The 24,691-nt window shown below is 41.3% G+C and overlaps 2 protein-coding genes and 1 long non-coding RNA gene across 5 annotated transcripts in view; 1 reads left to right on the top strand and 2 right to left on the bottom strand.

Annotated features, from left to right (window-relative positions):
- Positions 1–4,119: 4,119 nt before the first annotated feature.
- RBX1 (ring-box 1) lies at positions 4,120–11,512 on the bottom strand (the record flags this gene model as incomplete). 2 transcript variants are annotated; one of them, XM_081024210.1, is made up of 5 exons in its annotated part: positions 11,372–11,512; positions 10,047–10,125; positions 8,370–8,440; positions 5,574–5,659; positions 4,120–4,295 (listed from the first exon to the last, which is right to left on the bottom strand). In XM_081024210.1, the coding sequence occupies exons 1-5, from the start codon at positions 11,447–11,449 to the stop codon at positions 4,283–4,285; spliced, it is 327 nt and encodes a 108-aa protein (XP_080880336.1). In that variant the 5' UTR covers positions 11,450–11,512. The 2 variants fall into 2 exon arrangements, with proteins under 2 accessions (XP_080880336.1, XP_080880337.1); XM_081024211.1 differs by lacking the exon at positions 4,120–4,295 and having other exon boundaries at positions 5,570–5,659.
- A 30-nt stretch (positions 11,513–11,542) lies between these two features.
- On the top strand, positions 11,543–17,108 carry LOC308486973. Its single transcript, XR_013991419.1, has 3 exons — positions 11,543–11,621; positions 12,191–12,571; positions 16,862–17,108. It is a non-coding gene; the product is annotated as an uncharacterized lncRNA (long non-coding RNA).
- Positions 14,488–24,691, bottom strand: part of XPNPEP3 (X-prolyl aminopeptidase 3) — a 25,480-nt gene continuing 15,276 nt past the window's right edge. For both annotated transcript variants that reach the window (XM_081024205.1, XM_081024206.1), the window contains exons 7-10: positions 23,514–23,599; positions 22,590–22,773; positions 19,851–19,971; positions 14,488–17,530 (exon numbers count right to left, since the gene is read on the bottom strand). In XM_081024205.1, the coding sequence (XP_080880331.1) occupies positions 17,364–17,530; positions 19,851–19,971; positions 22,590–22,773; positions 23,514–23,599 (558 nt within the window). In that variant the 3' untranslated portion in view covers positions 14,488–17,363. The remainder of the gene's footprint in view (positions 17,531–19,850; positions 19,972–22,589; positions 22,774–23,513; positions 23,600–24,691) is intronic.

Below are 24,691 nucleotides of genomic sequence, written 5' to 3'. Positions count from 1 at the left end.
CGAGGTACCACTGTAGCTGGCTTTTGTCTGTCTAACCCTAGGCAAACTATGGCTTGCTACAGAGGATCAGAAGTTACTAACTGCTGTGTACAAGAGAAGTGAGAAATATGGAATGAACAAGTTCAGAACCCTTTTTGTTTTGTATTGTAAGAGCATGGTTTGACATTATGTTTGAATGACCCATATAACTACTATCTTCAGCCCAACAAGGAGTCTGGAAATATGGAGTACATCGTCATCAGTACTTGCCATGATACCCAGCTCTATTTCGCCTTTTCATAGATCTGGCTGAAGCAGTGACACCTCTGAACAGGTGCCTAGAATCATTGAAGGAACAGATGGTCTGAAATAAACGTAAAGTCAGTCCAGATTATGCTGTTAGACAAGAAACCCCAGTACAGGTTAGCTGGAGAATATCTTGTTTGGGTAGGATTGTACTCTTCCAGAAGAATACGTTTTGGGGCGCTTCTGGGCAGTGTTTCTTATACAGCCCCAAATAGCTGTGGCATTTGTTGCCTTAATATTTGTTCGGTTCATTACATACATTCACTATTGTAATGTAAGGATGTAGCCACTGTAATTCATACCTTGGTAACATCCAGATTAACCTGATGCACTCTGTGTGACCACCCTTGAAGCATGTAGACTTCTGTTACCTTCAGATACTGTCAGCCTACACTTTTTTGACTGGAAGAAGTCAGCAGAAACATATTCTGTCAATTTGTACCATAACTGAATTGACTACAACACAGTTCAACTCAAAGGTGTGATTTCTGACCTTTAAAGCTCTACATGGTCAGGGACTGAAAATGGCTCAGGAATTTATTCTCCAGCTGCTACCTGCGATTTACAAGAGAGGGCCTATTCAGTGTATTCTTTCTGAATGCCAGATTAGTATCCCCTCGGAACAAGAACTAATAAATAGTTGCCCCAAGAATACTGTCACCCCTCATCAGTTTCCTTTGGGAAGCAAGCAAGTTTTCTTCCTTTTTCTAGCTTTTGAGGCCTATTTGGTAAAAAAATGCTCTCTTAGCTGACTGGTTGTCCATAGCTCAGTGATAAGGGCACCTACCTAGCACGGAGAAAGTCCCAGCTACAGTCCCAAGCATCTTCTGGTAAGGCTGGGAATGTTCTATCTGAAACTCAGGAGAGACACTGCCAGTCAGTGTGGCCAGCGCTGCGCTGGAACAGTAGGCTGGCTTAGTATAAGGCAGCATCCTAAGACAATCCTCTGCTGCTTGTATTGATTTTAATTGGTTATCCATGCCATGTTTATTAATTTTTATATTGGAATTTTATATTGTACACCACTTTGTGAACTAATAATAAAAAGCAGCATATAAATGTGAGTGAATACTGTTACTTTACTGTTTGTTTTTTAAATGCTTAATTTTCATTCACACCCAGTTGTTCATCTCAAATTGTAATTTGGGGAATAGAAGGGAAGAAAATAAAAAGGGGCAAGACAGTAACACTCCACAACTCCGGCATGTGAATCAATGACAGATAATCTCTTTGTACAAAGCAACCGGTATGACAGGTTGTGTCACTTAGTAGCTCTACGTGTTTTTATTTCCCCCCTCTTCTCTTTCCTTATCCGAGTTCCATTCATAAGAGTTCATTTGTATTGTATTTGCAACCTATTTTCATTATTCAATTCATGCAGCGTGTATGCTTAGCACTGCTTTCTAACATTGTGACAGAATGAATATGTAAATTTGTTTTTCAGGGTTGAATTTAAGATCAGATATACAATTGTTCAAGGAAAATTAAGACCATTTAAATCTCTGCTCAGTGGATGATTCATAGTTCACTGTGACTTACAGGAACAACCAGTAAAATTGCATGCAACCTATCTGGCTGAAGATGGAGACAGTCAAAGGCCTTGGAACCGGGCCATTGCCAGTGGGTAGGGGAAGAAAGTGCTGCACAGAGCAGGCACCTGAAGAACAGGAAGTGTAGGAAAGACAGGCTTTTGTCCCTTCTTGATTAATCAGCCTGCAGTGAACCTAAAACCATTTTCCTTCTGGACTTGATATTCTTATGTACTAAATAACACCAGTATCAGTATGCATATTCATAAATATAGCTTGATGCCCACTACTGCTGAAATTCCCAAGTGTTAACTTGAAAGTCCCTTAGAATCAAACCTTATTAAGCACCTCTGTGTATCTGCATGTTCCTCTAGTTTTTTGTATATATGGTTACAAATATATTGGATGGCCACCAGTCATGGATGTTTTACTTGATATTCCTGCAGTGGAGGGGGTGGAACTAGATGATCCTCGGGGTCCTTTTCAACTCTACGATTCTCTGATTCTAACTTGTATGCTTCAAAAGGTCTGATTCTAACCTTTTATTATAGAACAGCAAACTGTTTTGCCTGCAGGGGGATATTTGAACATCTCTCAGTGAAAAGTATTGTGCACAACCCTGCAGCATCTATTATAGACTGGCCACCTCTGGCAATATTTAAAAAAAAATTAACAGTCTGACCACAATAAAAGTATTTTTCAATACTTTGGTGCACCTCTCCATATTGTTATGGAGCTAAGGGATTAAACTGTTTGCCTTCAGTATTTCAGCTTGGAATCAAACTCCCCTAACTAGAAATTTGTGTTTGTGACAAAATACTGGCGTAGTAGTAGAGGTACGGTCTCCAGTCTGTCAACATGCTCAGAAGAAGAATAGGACCATGGGATCTCACCCAGTAGTTCCTTAAGCTTTTAAAAATCGGACTTCTTAAAGAATGCATGTCCGACTACACTCAACTTTCCCTTGCCTCTGTATCATGAAACCCAAGGTTACCAGTAATTCCACTTTGTTGATCAGTTCCTTCCTGCTGGTGAGGACCAGGTGCAAGATAGATGAACCCTTTGTTGCTTCTTCCATCTTATGGGAAAGGAAATTGTCAGCGGGGCAATGCAGGAATTTGTTTGACCTTGCATTCTTGGCAATTTGAGTTCCAACAGATAGCAGGGTTGTTGAAGTCTCCCACGACTACTGTAGGTCTCCTTTTTGAATGTTTGGCAATCAGCTATAGGAAGGCATCATCCAAGTCTTCAGGCCTGTATGGAGGTCTATAGCAGACACCCACAGTAAGGTCACTGTTATTTCCCTCTCCTACAATTTTTACCCATATAATCCATTGCTCCAGCTGCTGACTGACAAGAGTCCAGCACAGATTTCTGGACTAAATTTTGCAGTGGAGTTCCAGACAATTTATCTGAAATACTATGGGACTGTGCTCATGTGGTAACTGTATTAAGACTGTTAAAACTGCAGAGAGTCTCCTTTGGTGGAGATGAGCTTCTAGTCTTTCCTTATCAGCTGAGTCAAAACAGCTGCTCTCTCCCAGCATCTGTCATCCAATTAAAATATATGGTTTTTAAGCCCACGTAAAAGTAAAATTAAAACAGATAAAACAGATATGCTCCTTGCCTTTATGTTGCAATTAACATTGACAGCTGGGCCAACTGACTTTAAAACTATTCAAAATAAAACCAAATGAAAGCAGACCATAGAGCTCAAGGGCAAGCTGCCTTACTTGTTGTCATCTTCAACTGGAAGTTGAAGTAATGAAATATCCCTGCTAATGCGGGACTGAAAAATGCAAGAGAAAACTTTTATTTCTGTGCTAAAGAGTGTTATGTCCCTGCCACTGTTAAATAATCAATAAAAAGGCACAAGAAAAACCAACGTTCACGTAGCTTTACAGTGAAATTTCTTTCTGGGTTCAAAAGTTCAGATAACTTTCTTAATTAGAACAGTCCACCTCTGGAATTATATGCAGTCATTTTTGGCTGAAGCAAAAACAGCGCCAGTGCTTCAAAATGATATATAGATATGCTTTTTTACAAAATAATAAAACATTTGTATAACATAGTGACATCCCCAACCTTTTTTGGTTAAGTCTTCTTCAGGGGCACTTCTCAAGACAATTTCTCAATAAGGGCAACTACTTTTGAAGAGAATGTCCCAAACGAAATTTTTACCAAAATGCATTGCAAATTTTACTATCTTATAAAGGTATGTGTAAATTCAAAAAAATCAAAATATGAAAGTAACTATGAGAACTTTCTTAGTTTGACTTTGTAAACTCAAGGAATAACATTATCAGACAGGAGACAAACATGTTTATTACTATTCACAATAACTATTTTAAGGTGAAAAAAAAGCAAGGTAGGTGTCTATTAAGTTACACAGACTTCATCAACCTGCTTGCAAGACGAAAGGCTTATCTGAAGACAGAACAATAAACTTGGTGGTCTTCTCTCTCCTACTAGTGCCCATACCTAGAAAGAAATTTATTCTCGTTTTAGAACTCAGCAGCAGTTATCAGTGCATAATCAGCTTTTAAATACACTCTGAAGTTGGCTAGCTGTAGAATCTATGGAACACTATCTGCAAATCTAGAGACCATCAAGTCTAGATAACATGCCAGAGATGTGCCAATACCACCTTTAAGTTCACTTAATCTGTACAGGCTGGTTATTCTGCTATTACAAAGATGGTGATCAGATTTAAAAAGCAATGAATCAGTAGGAAACAGACACCATACCCCTATCACATCTGGTAACTGTCTATTGCAACTGACCCAACATATAATCAGGGTGTGTGTGTATGAGCACAGGGCATATCTCAGAATTTATATGTGTAGCAGACCTACACAAATCCTCTAGCATAGGGCTAGGGAACCTCTGGTCTTCCATATATTGCTGGACTACAACTTCCATCATCCTTGACCATTAGTCATACTGGCTGGAGCTGATGGGAATTGGAGTACAACTGCTAGAGGGCCATAGGTTTGCCACCACAGCTCTACTAAGCAAATACTCTTTACTCCAGAACTATATTTACCTGACACTTTTGCAGAGTGAAGAGATGATTCAGTCTTATTAATTCATATCTCAAAGTACTTAGGGGGCAATGTTTAATAGGGGAAGCCTACCTTAGTATTTGCGTAATGCAAAAAAATAAGTAACTATAACATAGACAAAGTGGACAATTTCCTGATATTACACAAATTTCACATGCTTCTTACTACAAGCAGTGAGCTTGCACATGTCACCTAATATAACATGCTTTTGGCCAGAAATAGTAATAGGTCCAGCTAACCTAGTCAGAACTTTAAGACAGAGACCAGTATTTTAATGCTGCTCTTTGGTTCTTTATAGCAAATCAGTGCTCATCATGCCAAGTTTTCCATTAAAATATACTTGATCAACAACAGTGTGTCTTAAAAAAAGGGAACACTGAACAGATCCCTTGGTAGAAGGGAAGCTCTATTTAAATGGATTTGAAAACCCAAACTGCTCATGCAATGAGATGTAAACTATGCTTTCAATCAATGCCACCTTTCTCTGCTGTCTAAAGGGATATTAAGAACTATGCTAACTTGCACTTGTTCATCTATATCTTTGTAAGGCAGATGCAGTGGTGGGAGGCAGAAGTTCCTGTTTCAGATTCAAGGTGAGCTGTAACTACATTGAGAATGTCTGTTTTGAATTAAGGGGTATAGCATGGATGCTTAACTCTACTCCCCTTGCTAACAAAAGGCATAAGATACTTACTTCTGGAATTCCCATTCTCGATTGTCTAATGGACACACCTGCCGAGTCTTAAGCCAACGAGAGATACAATGGAAGTGGAAAGCATGCTGAAAAAAGAAAGCCCAAATTACTCAAACAGCATGCTGCAACCTGGGTGCACTGCAATTTAGTAAGTTATATTAGGAAATGATGAGATAACAGCAGAGAGCAGAAGACAGTCAACATCCAGAATTGTAGAATGTGAAACAGTTTCAGTGAGCACAGCTATATAAATAACCAGAGGAATCTATAAATGTTAACTAGTCAGAAAGGAAAATACTACATTGGTTTTCTGTACAAACTTGTGCTTGCTGAACACAACAGAATTTTGGGCTACCTTAAAGCAGCTTTAAAACAACAACAAATAATGACTTTAAAAAAGATGGGAAACAGAAAGGGTCTGAGAAAGGCTTTCACAGTGAAAACAGACAAAATGTAACCTACATTACATCTACCCTTCTCTCCTCATAGTCACAAGTTTTTGTTCTGTCATATGAATCTACTTACTTTTAATTCTATTCTTTTTACGTTTTACCACCGCTTTGCTGTAAGCTAGAGTAGATATTTCAGCATATGTATGGGAACACGCACAAACAGAACCTTCTTTGCAGTTTTCAATGCTTCAGGTTTCAGAGTCAACAAGGCAAGCTGCTTTTAAAAGAGAGTATTTGCTTTCCTCATAACTGAAACAGCAGCAGTGAAAATGATAAAGAAAGCTGTATCTGAGCATCTGGTTCCCTTATGTATTCTTTAAGAGTTGCTTTGGAGATTATGGCCTTGCAAAAAACTTTGAAGTTCTTAAAAAAATTGCAATGTATGTACATAATTTGGGCCTCTTCCATGTGAAATTTATAACAAGTAGGGCCCCATAATAAAATGTCTTGTGCTGTGCATGGGAGAGGGCGAAAAAATCAAAAACTAGCATCAAAGGACAAGATTCCCTGCTCTAACTTCATATACAGTATAAATAATTTTAAAGTGCAACCAGTCTGCATACAAGTCAAAAGAGCATAACGCTTCTTCATGCAAATAAGTGGTCTGATAACACTTAAACAGATTGGCCATTGCTGGAAGCTGGTAGATAAAAGGCTTTTCCTCTGAGAATTCAAACCAGTGCAGCTTCATTTCTGACCTGCAATAGTAACAGTAGATTACATTGCAGAGCTTTGGAACGCTACCCTCTTTAAGCACAGCCTTCTGATCTGCAGTAGAGGTATGATACAGCAAGGCCACTGAATACTATATTCCGTCTAACCTGTAATGTGAGGATATTGTGGGGGTAAAACTATATGTGCAATAGGAGTCCCATATGACTGGATACCATTGCAGGCTTGCTGGAAGTCACTGAACTGTAGCATTCAATGTGAATTACACTTCAGAGCTATTATAAATCACTTTCCCTTGTTATTCCAGTCAGTAACATGAGCACAATGAACTACATTGACTTTGGATTTTTAAAAATGTTTCATACTAAAAAAGAACTGAGTTATAAAGAGCAGGAACTCTTTGCTGTTACCTTTTGCATTTTGGAGGTGGTGGTGGAGTAATAATAATATAATAATAATAATTTATTATTTATACCCCGCCCATCTGGCTGGGCTTCCCCGGCCACTCTGGGCGGCTTCCAAAAGAATATTAAAATACTATAATACATCAAACATTAAAAGCTTCCCGAAACAGGGCTGCCTTCAGATGTCTTCTAAAAGCCTGGTAGTTGTTGTTCTCTTTGACATCTGGTGGGAGGGTGTTCCACAGGGAAGGCGCCACTACCGAGAAGGCCCTCTGCCTGGTTCCCTGTAACTTGGCTTCTCGCAGTGAGGGAACCGCCAGAAGGCCCTCAGTGCTGGACCTCAGTGTCCGGGTAGAACGATGGGGGAGGAGACGCTCCTTCAGATATACTGGACCAAGGCCGTTTAGGGCTTTAAAGGTCAGCACCAACACTTTGAATTGTGCTCGGAAACGTACTGGGAGCCAATGTAGGTCTTTCAAGACCGGTGTTATGTGGTCTCTGCGTAGACATACTTGTACCTAATCCCAGTTCCTTTAAAATCTTGGCTTTCACCAGTTATTTCTATTGGCAGCTCTCAATTCCATATACTGGGACATCTGTGAACCAGGAAATTACCTATCCGGGCAATGAATGTTCTCATCACCCTTTTTATATCTGTCCCTTACTCCCTCCTCCTTTCCAGCGACTCTATTCCATTCTTCCTCTGACCTAGTTTTCTGATGTTTTCAGCCATAATCCCATGCCCATTGAGCATGCCCAGTCCTCCAATGGACTATACTGGTTCCTTCTTCTAAAGATTTCCAGTAGTTCTGCAAACCTCATGGTTCTCCTGTACTGAGTTGGCTGATACTTCCCTCTTATGTATGGGTGCTGCCATTTTGCCTATGTAAGTGTGGGAACTCATTCCTGAAGATTAAAAATACACTCTAAGTGGATCAAGTAAGCCATTATGTATTTTGTGATGATTGATCAATTTGCAGGTCATAATTGTTTGAGAAGCAATGCCAATTACCTTCCTGCAAAGACAGTTAAGGAGGACAGGGTGCATGTGCCCTCTTCATTCTTATATTCTTATTATCCTATATCCCTGTACACTGTTTCACATCTCAGCCTTGTATTTCATTTGACCCTTGTTTTCTCAAAGTCTCCATGACTTTGATATCATAAACTTTACTCCTTGTTGAAATATACTTCTAGGTAGTTTCCTAGACTGATATGAAAGTAGAATAGAGTCAGCCTTTGTTACAGTTGAAGAATAGAATCCTTACATTGCAGACACCCCATGCAACAGTGCATTCTTCGGAGGTAGCTGATGCTTGGTTAGCTTGACATTCTATGCCTGTGAGAACAAGATTTATGTACATGAATTAACATGATTCATAGCAAGTGACTCTAGTAGATGAAAAACAATGTAAGTTGTTGGTCAAATGTGGGTATTTTAGAACATCAGAAAGGAGGCAGCAGTACTGTACATTGACAAGGGAAGTTCAGTATCACATTTTTTTTTCATTCAAATATTTCTAGGCTACCTTTCAAGACTGAAGCCTTTCCAAGGAGGCACACATTAATATGCAGCTTCATCAGTAATATTGAAAACATACAATCCAATCCAAATTACAACAGAACATTCAATTTAAATAAGTCCATTAAGAGAAACTATTGAATTTCCATCTTTGTTATATCATGACAGAAATGGCTGCAGAATGACAAATTTATAAAAGCCAGTCAACTAAGTATGCAGCAAGTGATATAGGTTTTCCCACTGTCCGCCACAGTGGGGTGAACAGATTCCCTTCCTCCACAACTGCTGGGACTGGAATGGGCTTGTGAGCTCAGCACAGGTTGGGGAATAAAGTTGTCCTCCACTAGGCTACTGTGAGGTAGCAAAGCACAATCTCTCACCCTCACTAGCTGTGATGGGTCTAAAATGACATTCTTGAGTTGAGCATTATTGGAGGCACAGGGTTGTATCCAGTATTAGTCATATGCAGCATGAGCCCACTGGAGTGAATAGACACACCTAACTTCACACATCAGCATCCATGTTGGGTTGCTTCTCAAGTTTATGGGAAACGTTTAGTCTGATACAGAGAGGATTCTCCTAGACCAGGGGTTGGCAAACTAAGGCCCATGGGCCACAAGCGGCCCATAGCGGTAATTTAACCGGCCCATGGACCCCCGCTGCCCCCTCAGTCGGCTCCTGTGCACTGCACTAAACCGGCGCGGAGCAGAGCGGGGACCACCTTCCGCGACACTTGCCGGCTTTCCATTGGCTGCAGGAAGCTCCTGCAGCCAATGGAAAGCTGTGCACGCCTCCTCCATGCCAGAAGGAGTGCCGGAAATAGTGTTTGCGCATGCGCGCACTCCGGCCCACCTCAGCATCTGTGGGACTGTGAACTGGCCCAAGCCACAAACTTTGCCGACCCCTGTCCTAGACGCAGAACCCACTTGTTATCAAATCAAGCACTGTAGTATACAAAGACCATTCAAACAGGTGAAGAGCTTGATTTAAAATTTAATAATTTATTTATAGGAATTTCTATACCACTTAACAGTTAACATACCAGAATGGTATTTCTATAAGATCTAAGAAGCTAAATTAATTTTATGACCGTATTTTCTTTTCTGAAGTCATGGTTTTTGCCACTACATAAGGCAGTTCAGTTCAGTGAGGGTCTGGGGATAAAGAAGAGAGTTCTGAAGCCACAATAAATAGGGTTCCTAGGAGGAAACAAGTACAACTTGTTTAAATTTACATTACAGATGTAGTTGTAATTGTAATTGTAATTGCTGCCCTAACTCCATCTCTGTAACCTAACATCACAATTCATCAAGAGTCACTGGGACAGCTGCAAAGTTATTTCCTTCATCACTTCCCTTCACTTTGCCATGAACCTGACCATACATATACTGCTTACCTCCTACCTCTATCTACAGGTACTTACACAGATCCATAATATGGTTTCTGCAAATGGCACAGTTGTCAACCACGATGTCCCAAGCCCAGAGTGCAACTGCATTCCACTACAAGAATAAAAGACATTTATCTGAAATACATACCAATAATTTTTGAATGAAATTACTTTCTCCATTCCTTTCGATTCAAATATTAACTTTTCATCCATAGAATTAGCAATAGAATTATTCAACCCCAGTACCAATGCACATTTATAGCCTACCAAGGAGCTCATCACAAACAGGTCAGTTTGCTTAAGAGAGATGGCTTTGAACTTCATCCAATGCTGTAGTTAAGTTTTCTATGCACAGACTTTTTAAAAAAATAATCACTTTATGCAGCTGAATTGTAATGGGGAAATATCATGGCCTAGATTACAGCCTGTTATTTTCATAGAATGCAAGTAAAACAAAGCAAGTACCCAAGCATGTCAGAGAATCACTATCAATGGCCTGCAAGGGCCGAGTATTGACAGTGATTTTCTTTTTTGTACCTGGGCCACAAGTGAAAGGCTATTAAGACATGAAAAAGAACACTATAGTTCAACCTATAGTATTAACAATTTTTAGGAAATTGTTAATTTCCTAAATTAGGATTTTGTGTGTGTGCAGTAATCCCTACAACTGAGACAGGGTTTCCCTCCTGAATAGTACTTTCAGATAACTGAAGATCTCAAAACTGGGTAAAGTGACAGCAAGCCACACTTCATAATGACAAGTTTAACTTGCTCCTGCCACTTTTATGAACCAGTAGTGTTATAATTATCTTTTTAACTACACTAACTAGTTCTAAAGAGATTAGGAACTAGCTAACTATTCAATGGCCTGAACTATAACTGAGTTATAGAAGAGCCAGCTTCCTGACGCTTTCATCACTTCCTCCATGACTCTGGTAACTTCAAAATAAAGATGCGTATCCCGCCGTACCTCCCTCCCCACAAGGTTGACTTACTCCACTACATGTAGCTCAAGTCAAAGAGAACAGAAGTGTCAGTAACGACAACTCCCTCTCAAATGGGACATGCGAGTAGAGTTCACGGAAACTAGGCCTCCCTGTGCCACCAGGTGATAACAACAACCCACCCGTTTACTGCCTGCGCTCGCTTTCTTCTGTTACAAACCCTCTTTCGGCCCTTGGGCCAAAGACGACCCTTGTCGCTCGCAGGGCCTCCCTCACACGCCTTTCCCCCCATACAGTACGTTAAAACGAAGGGAGAGAAACCGGTCTCCGGCGAGAATGAGGCCTAGCCCCTGCCACCAATACTCTCGCCGCTGGCGCGGCCCCGAATCCCGGCGGCCGTCACAGCCCTCTCACCTTCTTTACTTCAAAGCGCTTCTTGCCGGCACCACTATTGGTCCCACTCGGTGTGTCCACATCCATCGCAGCAGCCATTTTGGATAAGCCAGTCCCGGCAGAATGCTACCAGCGCGCCTGCGCGGGACTTGGGAACGAAGCCGCGCGGCATTTTCTCCTCTGCGTTGCGTTGTTTTGGCTTTTTTTTTTTTTAACCCTGCCTCCCTCCGTGGCCGCCTCCCTCCTCCTCCTCCCTCCTTCCTACAAACAGGTGTGTGTGTGTGCGGGAGAGAGAGGAGGGGCCTGGTCACGTGCCGCCCGTCTCTCTTAAAGGCGCTCGTCAGGGCGGAGCCCGTTATGCAGGGCCTGGCGTCTTCTTCGCCTTTGCTCATCGCCGAGTTGCCCAACCCAAGGGCGGGGGGAGGAGGAGGAGATGAGGGGAAGGGCCCAAGCGCAGGCTCGCTTAAAGGGATACCCGCAAATTACTCAATGTCAGCTCCTCAGGAGCAGAGAGGGCCCCCAAAACCGACGTGAATTCGGCGCCAAGGCCGAGTGAGGGGAGCGGAGAGTCTCTGGCGTCTGCAAAATCACATTAATCGGTTCTCGCCCCGTGAGGGGGTGTTTCTGCGCTGCCTCCCCACGGGCGCCCCGTTCTCCCCTCCTGGCGCTGCCCATCCATCCGCCTGCTCTGCTGCCGCGCAGCCCTAATTAGGATGACTAATCCTTGCTAAACCAGTGGCGTAGCTGATCTCTCGAGAATCCATTATTAGCCTCCGGCATTGTGTACAGCGCCACCCCCACAACACTCCCCCCCCCCAACCCCATCGCTTTTGTCTTTAGCAGGGAGATGCAGCTCGAGTCCCCCCGCGCGACTCTGCAGCATCGGGGCTGCGACGGATCCTATGGGCAGCAGCCGCGCTCGAAAGCTCCCGAGCAGCAGATCTGCTCGAAAGGAAGCCCCCCTTTAGGCAAACGGTGGTGGTTCCAAGTAGCTCCACACTTGAGAGCAGAAGAAGCACGCACACAGATGTGTCCTGGGCATGTTTATACTTGTAAGCAAAGACCCGCGGAGCTCCAGGGGTCTTGCGTCTGAACCATCGTCGTTTCTGCACAATCTATCCAGGCAAAGCGTTGACGCTGAATGAAGTCCTGAAATAAATGGCTTGGCTGTGAGGGCACCACGGGCAGCTTCCGCTCCCAGGATTATCTGCGAAAGCTAGGGTAACTTCAAACAAGTTGCACCAGGGCATTATAAGTCACTTCTTATACTCCATATGCGCCTTCCTTATTTTGATATATGGGGGAGCAATAGGTGAGGTTCCCTAGGCCCAGTGGCGTAGCGTGGGGGGTGCAGGGGGGGCCGGCCGCACTGGGTGCAACATCTGGGGGTTAGGGTTAGGGGGCGCAAATCCACGGGTTAGGGGGCGCAAATCCACGGGTTAGGGGGTGCAAATTACTTGCCTTGCCCCGGGTCCTGACAACCCATGCTACGCCCCTGCCTAGGCCCCTGGCAACAACCCATCAGGAAAAGAGAAACGGAGTGCAAGAAAACGCCACCATCGCACTTAACACTGATGCTCCAGAAGCTACAATAAGACGTACACTTAGTTGAAATTAAGTGCCATTGAACTGAGTGGGATTTATCTCTGTACATATAAATACGATTGGCCTGCATGGTTGATCTTATTTGCCCCTGCACTAGCAGTGTCCACAAGAGCGTATATGCAGCAAACAGAGACTTTTTCAAATCCGGGAACCAGGCTAATCTGGTTGGCCACAGCAAAAAATGTTCATTCTTCCCGGTGGATACTAACAGGACCACAGTACAGTGGTACCTCGGGTTACATATGCTTCAGGTTACATAGGCTTCAGGTTACAGACTCTGCTAACCCAGAAATAGTGCTTCAGGTTAAGGACTTTGCTTCAGGATGAGAACAGAAATCGTGCTCCGGCGGCGTGGCAGCAGCAGCAGGCCCCATAAGCTAAAGTGGTGCTTCAGGTTAAGAACAGTTTCAGGTTAAGTACGGACCTCCGGAATGAATTAAGTACTTAACCCGAGGTACCACTGTACTAGAAATAAAGAAAACATTTAAGAATATTGTTTAAGACTCATATTCTCTTTTCCAACTCTTTTCTTTGTAAATTGCGAGCTGTTTAGTGTACAGTATAAACTTGTTGAGAATTTTGAATTCTAACTTGTAGTCATAGCTTGGATCCCAAATGCCTTGCGAGTCAAACGTTTTGGCTCCTGAACGCAGCAGACCCAGAAGTGAGTGTTCTGGTTTGTGAATGTTCTTTGGAACCTGAACGTCCGGCACGGCTTCCGATTGGTTGCAGGAGCTTCTTGCAGCCAATCAGAAGCCACGCCTTGGTTTCCGAACGTTTTGGAAGTTGAACAGACTTCTGGAACTGATTCTGTTCCACTTCCAAGGTACGACTGTACTAACAAACCCTTCCTACAGTTGCTTTTGGACTCTCCTTTGCCATGTGTTTACACTTAAGATGCTGTTTTCCAGGTACCAAAAACATGTGTAAAATGTACATAGTTTTAGGGTACACAACACCCCTGCAAAGATTATTGTAAAATCTAACTTTAGTAGATCTAGTTTTATACAACAGGAAGAAGAATGCAATGTTTCTGCAACAGCCAAGAATGTTTTTAAATTGGTCATGTTAACCATCTGCTGGGGCCCTGGCCTAAAATGTGGAATAGTTAAAATAAATAAATCCCTACAATACTCAGGGATTTGGAAATTGGAGATTTAAAATAAATAAATAAAACTCTTCCCAGATTATAATTAATTTGTATCAAGTTTTAGATTGCCAAAGTATCAGTGTTATTATAGAAGATAAGGCTAATACTCCAGGTATGGGAGGGAACCAGCGGAAGAACAAGGTTCGCAAGGCCAAATAAATATTACAGATACCTCATGATTCTAAGCTACACCTGCTAAAATGACCTCTTTCCATTCAGCTATGAATGTTTCAGGAGCTCTGTCCATTTCTATTTGGCCACCTTAACTAAAATATTACAGTATAATGCACAAGTGTAGCTTAAGACTAATTGCATGTAAATGAATTAATAACTAGAGACCTGAGTGCTGCTGCGTCACATTTTAGAAGAAACAAAGTCAATATGATATTACAACATTTTTTTATTTGGTAGCACGTATCTTTTAAACTCTAAGGACTTCAGCTAGTATTTGACAAAAAGTAACAGTATTTAAGTTACATGAAAGCTGTATTCATTCTACAAACATTACATACAAAATAGAATGTAAGTACTTTATATCTGTATTCTGTCTTACAGCTTTTAAAACAATGACAATAGTAGAAATAGAGACTGGTAAATGAAATGTCCAATAAGAGGGCTAAAGTTTGCTAAATACTTCCTTCAACAAACAGAAAACACCACTTCAAGCTTTTGACCACAGTTCTGTAAAAACTGCAGCAAATACAATTAAACTGTTTAGTCTAGCTTTCTAGTCAGTGTATCAATAGATAAAGTAACTTGTGTATAAGGCCTTGCAACAAAAGAGGAGTAATACAATATTTTGGGCAAAGAGAACTAAGAGGAAAAATGTAGATCCCAGATATATCTTTCTTCTCTGTAGAAATTATTTTATCCCTACTAGGCAATATCCTCACATTTTGCCCAGCCAATTTATCCTTTTTATAAAGGGCCTCTTAATGCCTTATCGCCAAGATTTTCCCCCACACCTAACTGCTGATGTTCTGTAGTATAGACACACACTTCCAACTTCATCCTCCAGTTGGTTAATGCCCTAAGGGCCAAAAAGAGAATCAGCCAAGCAACCTTCTTTACAAGTTCTTTATACCACCAGTTCTCAAAGGAGGGTAAAGCTCACTTTTCCCCTTACTGCTACCTGCCCCACACCCACCACAGGTGGACAGCAACCAGTGAAATGTAAACATGTCGGCAGGCAGGTGTTGAACAAGTCATCATGGCAAAAGGAACATGAGCTGCCTTTACCTAAGGGAGGATCAGCCTAGCATCCGGCTGGAACAGAAGCATATAAGATTCCCGAAGTGTGCCTTCTTGTATGCATCTTCTGTGCTGCAGCCTCACAGAGGAGCAGCTAAAAATTGTACATCCTAAGTCCTTTCTTTTACAAAACCTAATGCTTAAATTTAGATGCTGTTGTCCTTTTCAAAAAATAATACATAGCTGTACATACTCATTTAAGTCTACAATATTTAAAAAAGAAGGATATACCTTCTGCTATTGGTAGAAAACTAGAAAGTCCCAATTTCAGTAGTGCTATCACAAGAAGATGAGCACTGATGGGCAAAATGCCTTCTGACTGGCAATCACATAATCAGAGTTTTAAAGCAATGTTTTTAAATGACACCTTTTACTGATATAGAATTTTTTTTTGGTTCACATCAGAATAAAATATTCTGTACATTATATATAAATATATATATTATAATAATACTCTTTACAAATATAAAACATCTCATTCAGAGATCCAAAAAGTGCTACAGACAAAGTCTGGTTGCTGGATAGTTCTGTAACATTTTCTCCTTTACATTCAAATGTAAAAGATTTCTGTTGATCTAACTAAAACAAAACTTTGCTTTAATCTCATTCACATTAGTTTTCATTTTTTGATCTTGTGCAGGCAAGACAACTTTAAAAAAAATCACATTTATCTAAGGATCGCATCCTGCCTTACACTGGGTATGAATACCCAAATACAAAATACTGATACCTTGCATTAGTTCAGAATGATGCAGTCACATTTAAATTGCTGCATTTCTCAGGGGAAAAATATGGAAGTGGAGAATTTATCATTGCCTGGTCACCATCTCTCTGTATTTGGCCAAGGAAACTTACACATGGCTTATATTCTAAAGGTGGTGATGAGATTTCTGCAAATTCCCCACTCCCAATGCAGCTCTCTGCATCATGACCCACAACATTCCCAATAGTCCCACAACCCTAAAGAGAAGATTTTTGGAGGATTCAGTGGGCTGTAAATAGGAGTCAGAAAATCTCATTCTGTGAACATGAATGAATTCTGCCCTTTTCAGGGAAGGAAAGTTAGGTTCTAAGATACTGAATGCAAAATCCACATATTATGTACTTGGTTATCTACACCTAAATACAAACAGTTCCAGAATGTCCTTGCTAATGACTCTTCAAAGAACCAAGGAAAAAGAGGCAGAAAACGTACAGAAAAAAGTAACCCAAACCCCACGGCAAGCTTCCTCAGTGAAACTACATGCAAGCCCACCAAACTAGCTTATACACCTAAAACTGTCATTTGTATGCCTTGTACTGACTGATCTAAAAGTTAGGTCTGCTTAAGTTCACTATATCAATGCTCTTAGGCACACCTCATTTTCATAGGATTGGGTTGTGAGTTGTTATTCACAGAATGACTTTGACACCATTTCCTAAAGCTAAAGCTCTTCTTTTGCCTTCAAAGAAAGAAATGTTACTTAAATGTTAAGGTTTTGTCTCTCGGTTTTTTTATTCATCAGCTGGAGCATTTGTGCTGCTGCCTTCAGAAGACCACCTTTCGCAAGGGAGAAAAAGGAAAGAACACTCTTTTCCTGCTTTTGAAATTAAAACAAAGGACAATCTCATCAGAAGCTGAAATCCAGCTCTGCCCCCACAACCCAATCTGAGAAACTAAGGAACAACCATGCCACAATTCAATATATTACTGTAAGTGACAAACAAGATTTGCACAGGGGCAATAAATAGTCCAGATGGTGGGATGTGAAATCCAGCTTCTGTGCCTGATTTGCTTTAACATTTGCATCAAAGTTGACGACTTGTCATGGAACTACATTTTCCCCACTTTGTTCATGCTGTCCAAGAATATTTACACACATTTCCCTGCAGGTAACATTTTTCCAGCGGCACCACTCTAAAAATCCTATAAATACACTATAAAGTCTATAAAGGACTATATAATGTTTGGGAGAGCATATTTCTTGATCTGTACCTGAGCAAGGTGTCAAAGGCAGTGAAGGACAGTCAAGGGCGGCAGTCACAAACCTGCTCAATGTCATAGATCTCCTTTGGGCAGTCTGCAGACAGGATTAATGGTGTGTTCTCTGTCACTACAACATCATCTTCTATGCGTATACCAATGCCGCGAAATCTTTCAGGGGCACTCACATCATCCTCGGGGATGTAGATGCCTGGAAATAAATGTGGCAATCCAAAACTAAAGGGCCTGGGTTAAAAACTATGTCACAAATATGCAGCATGTCACCAATGATTTATTTTAAAACATTTATAAGCCACTTAATATTTCAAAAAAAAAACTAACAGAATTTAGAAGGCAGCATACATGAATACAGTCGTACCTCAGCACCCAGACACCTTGGGAGTCAAACGTTCCGGCTCCCGAACAATCGAAAACCGGAAGTGAGTGTTCAGATTTCCAAATGGTTTTTTGGAAGCTGAATGTCCGGTGTGGCTTCCGCTATTGTTTCTGGTACGCCTGTGCAATCAGAAACCAATCGGAAGCCGCGCCTTGGTTTCCGAATGTTTGGAAGTCGAACGGACTTCCAGAATGGATTCTGTAAAGGCTTCATTTTATTAGATTAAGGAATCAACTGTCCAGTCCTCTCCAGTATTAATAAAGAAATGCAATTGCACTCATCTTCAACCCTAATACAAATATATGACAGGACTGAGGAGGGCTATGTGGGCTCACACTAGAGAAAAGACTCTAAACAAGCAAGAAGATTGTGAGAAATAGCTTTGTCCAGTAGTGGTACAATACAAGGACACAGAACTCTGCATATTGCATTCGTTGGTACAAGATGGAGGTGGGTGACATAGTCTATTGGTTAGTTATTCATGTCTCTGCAGATGCCTGCTATACAGTGTGGACCAGTTGTATAGTGTAAAAAGAAAAGATTTGCTGATAGTTTTCAAATATGAAAAAGGCTGTCAGAAGAAGAAGAGCACTTAGCCACCAAATCCACTGAAATTTATGTGCAACTTGTTTAAATCACAGAGGAAAAGGTGTAGAGTAGTGGTCCCCAAACATTTCCCCCCTCTCAGACCACTTGCAAATTGCCAAGCGTCTTGGCAGATCACTTAATGTTTTTTCTGTTTGTTGTAGCAATTTCAATTCACTAGGCAAGGTGCTGTATGATTTCTTATTGAATTTTTATAGACATGTCGCAGACCACTTGAATGAAGCAGGCTCATGGACCACAGTTTGGGGAACCCCTAATGGAGAGTTTATGCAGTAGGAAGAACCTCCCCATTCTTAGCCCCAATTCATACATTTGCCTTTTAATGAGGGATCACATTGAAATCAGTTCTCCATTGGCTTGAGTAGTTGCTTGCCTTGAGAAGATGGATAGGCCTTGAGATGCTCCTGTGAGCCCTATCCTGACCCACACTTTAGGCAAGGTGAGATCTGCCACTGCTCATTCAGTGTCACACCAGTGTAGAATGCTGTGGCTATTCAGCTAGGTCAGTAATCTTGGTTTCTAATAAAGGTATTTTTATTAACGAGGGCTGCCAAGGCAGTTTACAAAACCAAATTCAGAAAACTAAACAGTAACAGAATTAAAGCAGAGCATTGAAAACCAAAAAGGGTAGAATTAAAACCCACAGCCTCCAATTAAAAACTATTAAAAGTCTCCACTGCTTGCCTAACAGTCATCAGGGAAGAGCCAGTCTAACTTCCCTAAGGAAGGTAATTTTATAATGGGAACTGCCACAGAAAAGGCTCTGTCCCCCATTCCCACCAACTGAACCTCTTTTGCTGATGGAAGATGATTTCAAACTAAAAGAAGCTTTGTATTGTTCTTGCTAGAAAAAAACCAGTAACATGTTGCACGACCATGCAGGTGAATATGAAATGTCAGTAGCAACTCTGAACTTACACAGTGATCCTAAATATATAACCATGATTCTGGGCCGTACCAATGCAGAGGTTTTTCTGGGGGTTTCCTCATTAAGTGCATCAAGTGTTTTCTTCTTGTAGAAGACACAGCTAAGATACATCCACAGTAGAATAAAGCTTGTGGAATCTCTTTCCTTAACAGATGTTAATGAACTAACCTGGCCCAACCTACAGTATTGCAAGTTCAACTGAAATAATACCCTATTTTATGTGCTCAGAGCATTTTGGAAAAACATAAGTTGTTGTGTATAGTATAGTGTCAGTGCCCCTAGCAGCTCAAGTCTTGCTCAGCCCTCAGGTTATTGTCCTAGGTTTTACCAGATGCTGCCTACATGTCTCCTAGCTTTTCATCGTTGCTGTAAAAGCTAGAAATGTAAGAACTTTAGAAATGTGAGAACTAGGACTCTCAGGATGGCAAGTTAGGAGAAAATACCATATATGCCAACCGAATGGCAATTCTGTGAACCCATGGTATACATGCACATACATGTATGTTTATAGTGGTAGGCATTTGTATACACAAGTGTCTATACATGCACACACAGTCCTGCAAACTTTATTCCAGCATTGTTGAGGAGGTGTATTTTTACCTGGCTCAATGGTGATCACCATGCCTGGCTGGAGGGGGATCGATCGAGATACATCAGGGGTGTCGTGAACATCCATTCCCAGATAATGTCCTACATGATGAGGGCAGTATTTCCGAACAGCCTACAAGACAAGGACATGTTCCTAAAGTAAGCAAAATGTGAAGGGATGCACACATTTCTTCAGTGCTGAGAGTGGAAACATACATTGAAAGGGAAGTATGCAACTAATTCATAGTTCTTGCTTCTGTACAACTAGCATCATTTGATTCCTCTCATTTGCCTTCTTGTTCCTGAGCCTCTCACACAAAACAAAAATGTTTTGGTCCCAACGTTCAAATTCACAGGCAGCTGGTTGAAGATAAAAAGGAAGCCTCTAACACAAACAATATAAGGAACGTATTGTTGTGACTACAACTAGCTCAGTGACCTTCAAATGTTTTGCATTAAATTGCAGACCTATCAGTAGGAATCAGCTTCAATAGCCAAAAATGCAACCTCCATTTTGAGATACAGTTTTTCTCTGACCTCTTAGGTGCACTTAAACTGTGCTCATGAAGCTCCCTGAAACATCTCCCTGACTACCACTGGAAGGCAGGAGTACTGCAGCTAAAAGGATCACTTGTCTGTCTCACCACAGTAATTCAGATTTTCCAACAGCTAATTCACAAAATGCTCTTTTTAACTGGGCAATGTGTAGAATCAGGATCTTCACCTTCTTCCAACCACTAGCCAACATAGGCAGTGGTTGGAATTGCTCCTAGTACTTGCCTTCTCCCAGTGAAGGGGAATAGGACGACACAAAGCAACTGCTGTCCATCTTGAGCAGACAAGTGCCTTTCTCTAGCAGGTTGTCCCCAGGGTTTGTTTTTGTTGCATGTGGGGAGCGCATTCTGCATTTTTTTGGTTTATTTGTTTTTGTACATTTTAATTGCTTTTTCGTATACACAGAAGAAAACTAGGACAAATTCAGAAGTATTGCCACACAGTTGCTATGTCTGATTTCCAACCAAACTGTAGCACGTATACTTTGGAACTCTCTGCACACTGATATCACGCAAGCACTTTCAATGTACAGTGGTACCTCAGGTTAAGAACTTAATTTATTCTGGAGGTCCGTTCTTAACCTGAAACTGTTCTTAACCTGAAGTACAACTTTAGCTAATAGGGCCTCCCGCTGCTGCCACGCGATTTCTGTTCTCATCCTGAAGCAAAGTTCTTAACCCGAGATACTATTTCTGGGTTAGCGGAGTCTGTAACCTGAAGCGTCTGTAATCTGAAGTGTCTGTAACCCAAGGTACCACTGTACTCTATTTGCCACCAGCTTAGAACATTTTTGTTTTGCCAAGCCAATCCAGACATGTAGATGTTGATGCATTTTAATCTCTTTTTCATTTGCATTTCATTGTTTTTAAATGTCTTTCATTACTTGTTTTTATTTAGTTTTAATATCTCTTTTACACCACTTAAGAGATTTTGTTACAATCAAGTGGAATATAAATTGTGTTAAATAAAATACTGTAATTCCCGCCCCTCAAGCCAAAATCTTCCTCCACAATAGTCAACATGTTCTCAGGTGGCTGACAATAATTGTTTTGCACAGTAAATAAAAAAGAATGCCATGTGGAATAAAGGTCTTCACTAGTGGTTTGAATTCTAAGCACTTTACATTTTTCTGTTAACTTCTCCATCAAGGCTAAGGTCTAATCTGTTTTTACCATTTGTCAAAGGAATTTAATGTACCTCCAATGTCTAGCTACAATGCGTTTGGCTGCCACAAAAAAGAAATATCAAGAAGTTCTTAATACATCAAATTCTCAGCCTCACCTTCATAAACTGAAAGCAGTGCTAGCTCAGTATTGTTGTCACTGAGCTGCAGTGACTCTCCAGGTTCTTTTCTACCTGGCAATGTCAGGGATTGAACCAGGGAGTATGTGAATGCAGCTGACTTATGGCTCATCCTCTGTGTGCATTTATAAAAGGATATATTCAGCCTGATCCAAGTCACAGGATTGACTTGTACTTTGAACAGGGTCTCTCTAATTTGCAACATCTTTCAACGTATCATAGAAAGGGAATTGAATTTTACTTTTTTTAAAAGCTTCCTATAGAGGTGAACATCTGATCTCCCTCAAATAATTCCAGGGAGTGGCAATCAAAAGAGGGAAATAACCTCTGCTGAAATACTATTTGTGCTTGTATCTGTCCATCAAAGAACAAAGCAAGAAAAACACACCTGTTGTGTGCAGCATTACCCAGCGAAGCAGAATCAAAGTGACTCGTTAATAGACACTTCCAGAATGGTCGGATTCCTATTTTTATGAGAACAAAATCCCTCTGTGAGCATACCTCCCGTAACTCTCACCACTACCACAAAATGAAGCATTTCCCTCTCCTCGTCTGCCCCCTGTGGCAGTTCTGTTTAATGATATCACAGACAAGTTAGAACAGTCCCACCCTACTCAACTGACACTTGTCAGGAATTAAACTATTGCATGCCTGACTTAGCTGAATGTTCTGCCATCTGCTGCACGAGAAAGGTACTGCTACCAACCCTTGGTTTTACAAGACACATCCTTTCTGGACCTGCAGCAATACCAGAAATCCCAGAAACACCCACATTGGCAGGAAGTTGGCACTTCAAAATTGCAATGGCCAGTTTTGAAGTGCCTGTTTGCTTTTTTTTTTTTAATGGAGAAAGGCAGCAGATTGCTTCCTTCCATCATTATCTACTCAAAGTACCTTGAAGAGGTGGTTCTCAGTGGTGCTTTTCTGTAGGATCCCCAAATCTTTTAGCTTCTGTCCAGTGAGGGTCAGCATGAGACTGTAAATGTTCTCTAGGCTCACGCCTGGAGAACACAGCCTCAGGCAGGACTTCTGGACTTCCAGTACAGCCTGGTACAATTCTGCTTGGGGACTGGTGAACCTGAGAATGAGAGACAAATGCAAACCACTTCAAGCAGGGTTTGAACAGGAAGGAAAGCCTGTCCAGGCTACAAAATAATTATGTGAGGTGACCCTAATGAAACTGTTCCACATCAGAATGCAGGTTTGAATACTCGCCTCTTATCAAATACTCTCTACGCATCAAAATGTGGTATGTTAAGGAGAAGACAAGGCTTAAAATGCTGGCTTTCCACACAGGAAGGGGAATGAGTGCCCCATATATGTCTTTTTTAAAAGTAACTTTTACTGTGTTTTCCAGATAGAACATACAAAGTATGCACAAAATATGAATACAAACTAATTATCCAAACAGAAGCCCCAGCTGCATTCTGAAGTGGAACAGAACCACGCAAAATATCTGAATGAGTAGAGTAGTTCTGAATCACCGCAACCGTAAGCCATTACCCGCATGCTGCAGTTTGTGAAGCAGGCTGATCGTTGTGTACTGAGAAAGAACATGCAAGTATAAACAGGGGAGAAAAGCCCCTGAAGCACAACAAACTAGAGAAAGGAGAGTGGTGAAGCAGAGACACTTTTCAGGAAGCTCAGCAGAGCAAAGCTACCACAGGTTTATTGAAATTGTACCTGGATTCATTTCCCCAACACCCTTCCAAAACTCCCCAACAGATAAGATGCAGGCATGCTCAGGAGGCTGCAAGCTGCAGCTCTCTCCTGACCTCAAAAACAGTGCGGTATTCTCCTGCTGGGAACAGAACCTACCTGCCATTGATGGGCCAAGTGCGGGTGATGTCGCTTACATAACCAGAGTATTCGCATCCCCCATCCAGTAAAACCATTTCTCCATCCTGGGGCAGAAGAAAAAGCAATTCACGCAACCAGAGGCAGAAAATAAGAGAGAACTCTTTGAACCTGAATTTATGCATAATACTGGGTGGGATAAATTACTACTACTTTTTCATCAGACAGAAGACCAGGGTGTTGGAAGCTGTTTTCCAGCTGTAGTCCTGCCCTTTCCTGAACATCCTGTCTGCCTAGGTTAGGCCAAAGCAATTTTTAAAAGTTGGTGCCATGTTTGCTCAAGACAGTATGAGATACAAAATAAGCAACTTCTAATCAGATCAGCTTCTCCTAGTGCAGTGATTTAAAGAAAAATTCTGAGTTGCACAGAATTCTACCAGCCAATTGATTAGACAGATGGGCGATTCTTAGCTATACAAAAGAGGAAAAGCTGTTTATGCACAGTTACAGATTGTTCCAATGACCCATGAAGCCAACTGCAGGTAATGCAGGAATGCAGACCTGTGACCTTCCAGATGTGGTTGGACTACAATGTCCATAATCTTTGAGCATTGGCCATGCTATCTGGAGATTATGGGAGCAACAGTTGAACCATACATGCAGGGCCACAGGTTCCCCATTTGTGTCCTAAAGGTAAATGAATATGTTTGAAATGTTTTGCATTGCCCATGATTTAGCTGAAGTAACTAAAATCTTCATCATAGATGCCAACTTCATGCTCTCTACCTTATGTAAGTCCCTCTAAATGTAAATGATCACCCTATTTTGATGGGCTCATTAAAATCACAGACTGCTTGCAGTATAAGGCCTGCCTGCAGAGACTTGAATGGGACAGACGTAATCATCATACTCACAGTCTTTAAAAAAAACCACCATTAACGTATTTTAATAGGATTGATATAATATAATTTTATAACATGCTGGAAGCATATTAAAACCTTATTGTGATCTCTCTGACAGTTCAGCTCAACTGGATGGAATGCGTACAAAAGATTCTGTTGTTCTGATAAACCTCGAAATCCATTTCAGGGCAGCTGTGATCAGTGTTCTTAAGTTCCAGAAGGGAACGGTGGAGATAAAAGACCTTGTTTTAAGAACTGAGTAATATGCTACTCTAGAAAGAGTCCACCTGCTGCCCT

Source organism: Podarcis pityusensis (genome assembly GCF_964106645.2).
Source record: "Podarcis pityusensis genome assembly, chromosome: 10".
NCBI lineage: Eukaryota > Metazoa > Chordata > Lepidosauria > Squamata > Lacertidae > Podarcis > Podarcis pityusensis.
This window is presented reverse-complemented; position numbering and strand designations above follow the sequence as displayed.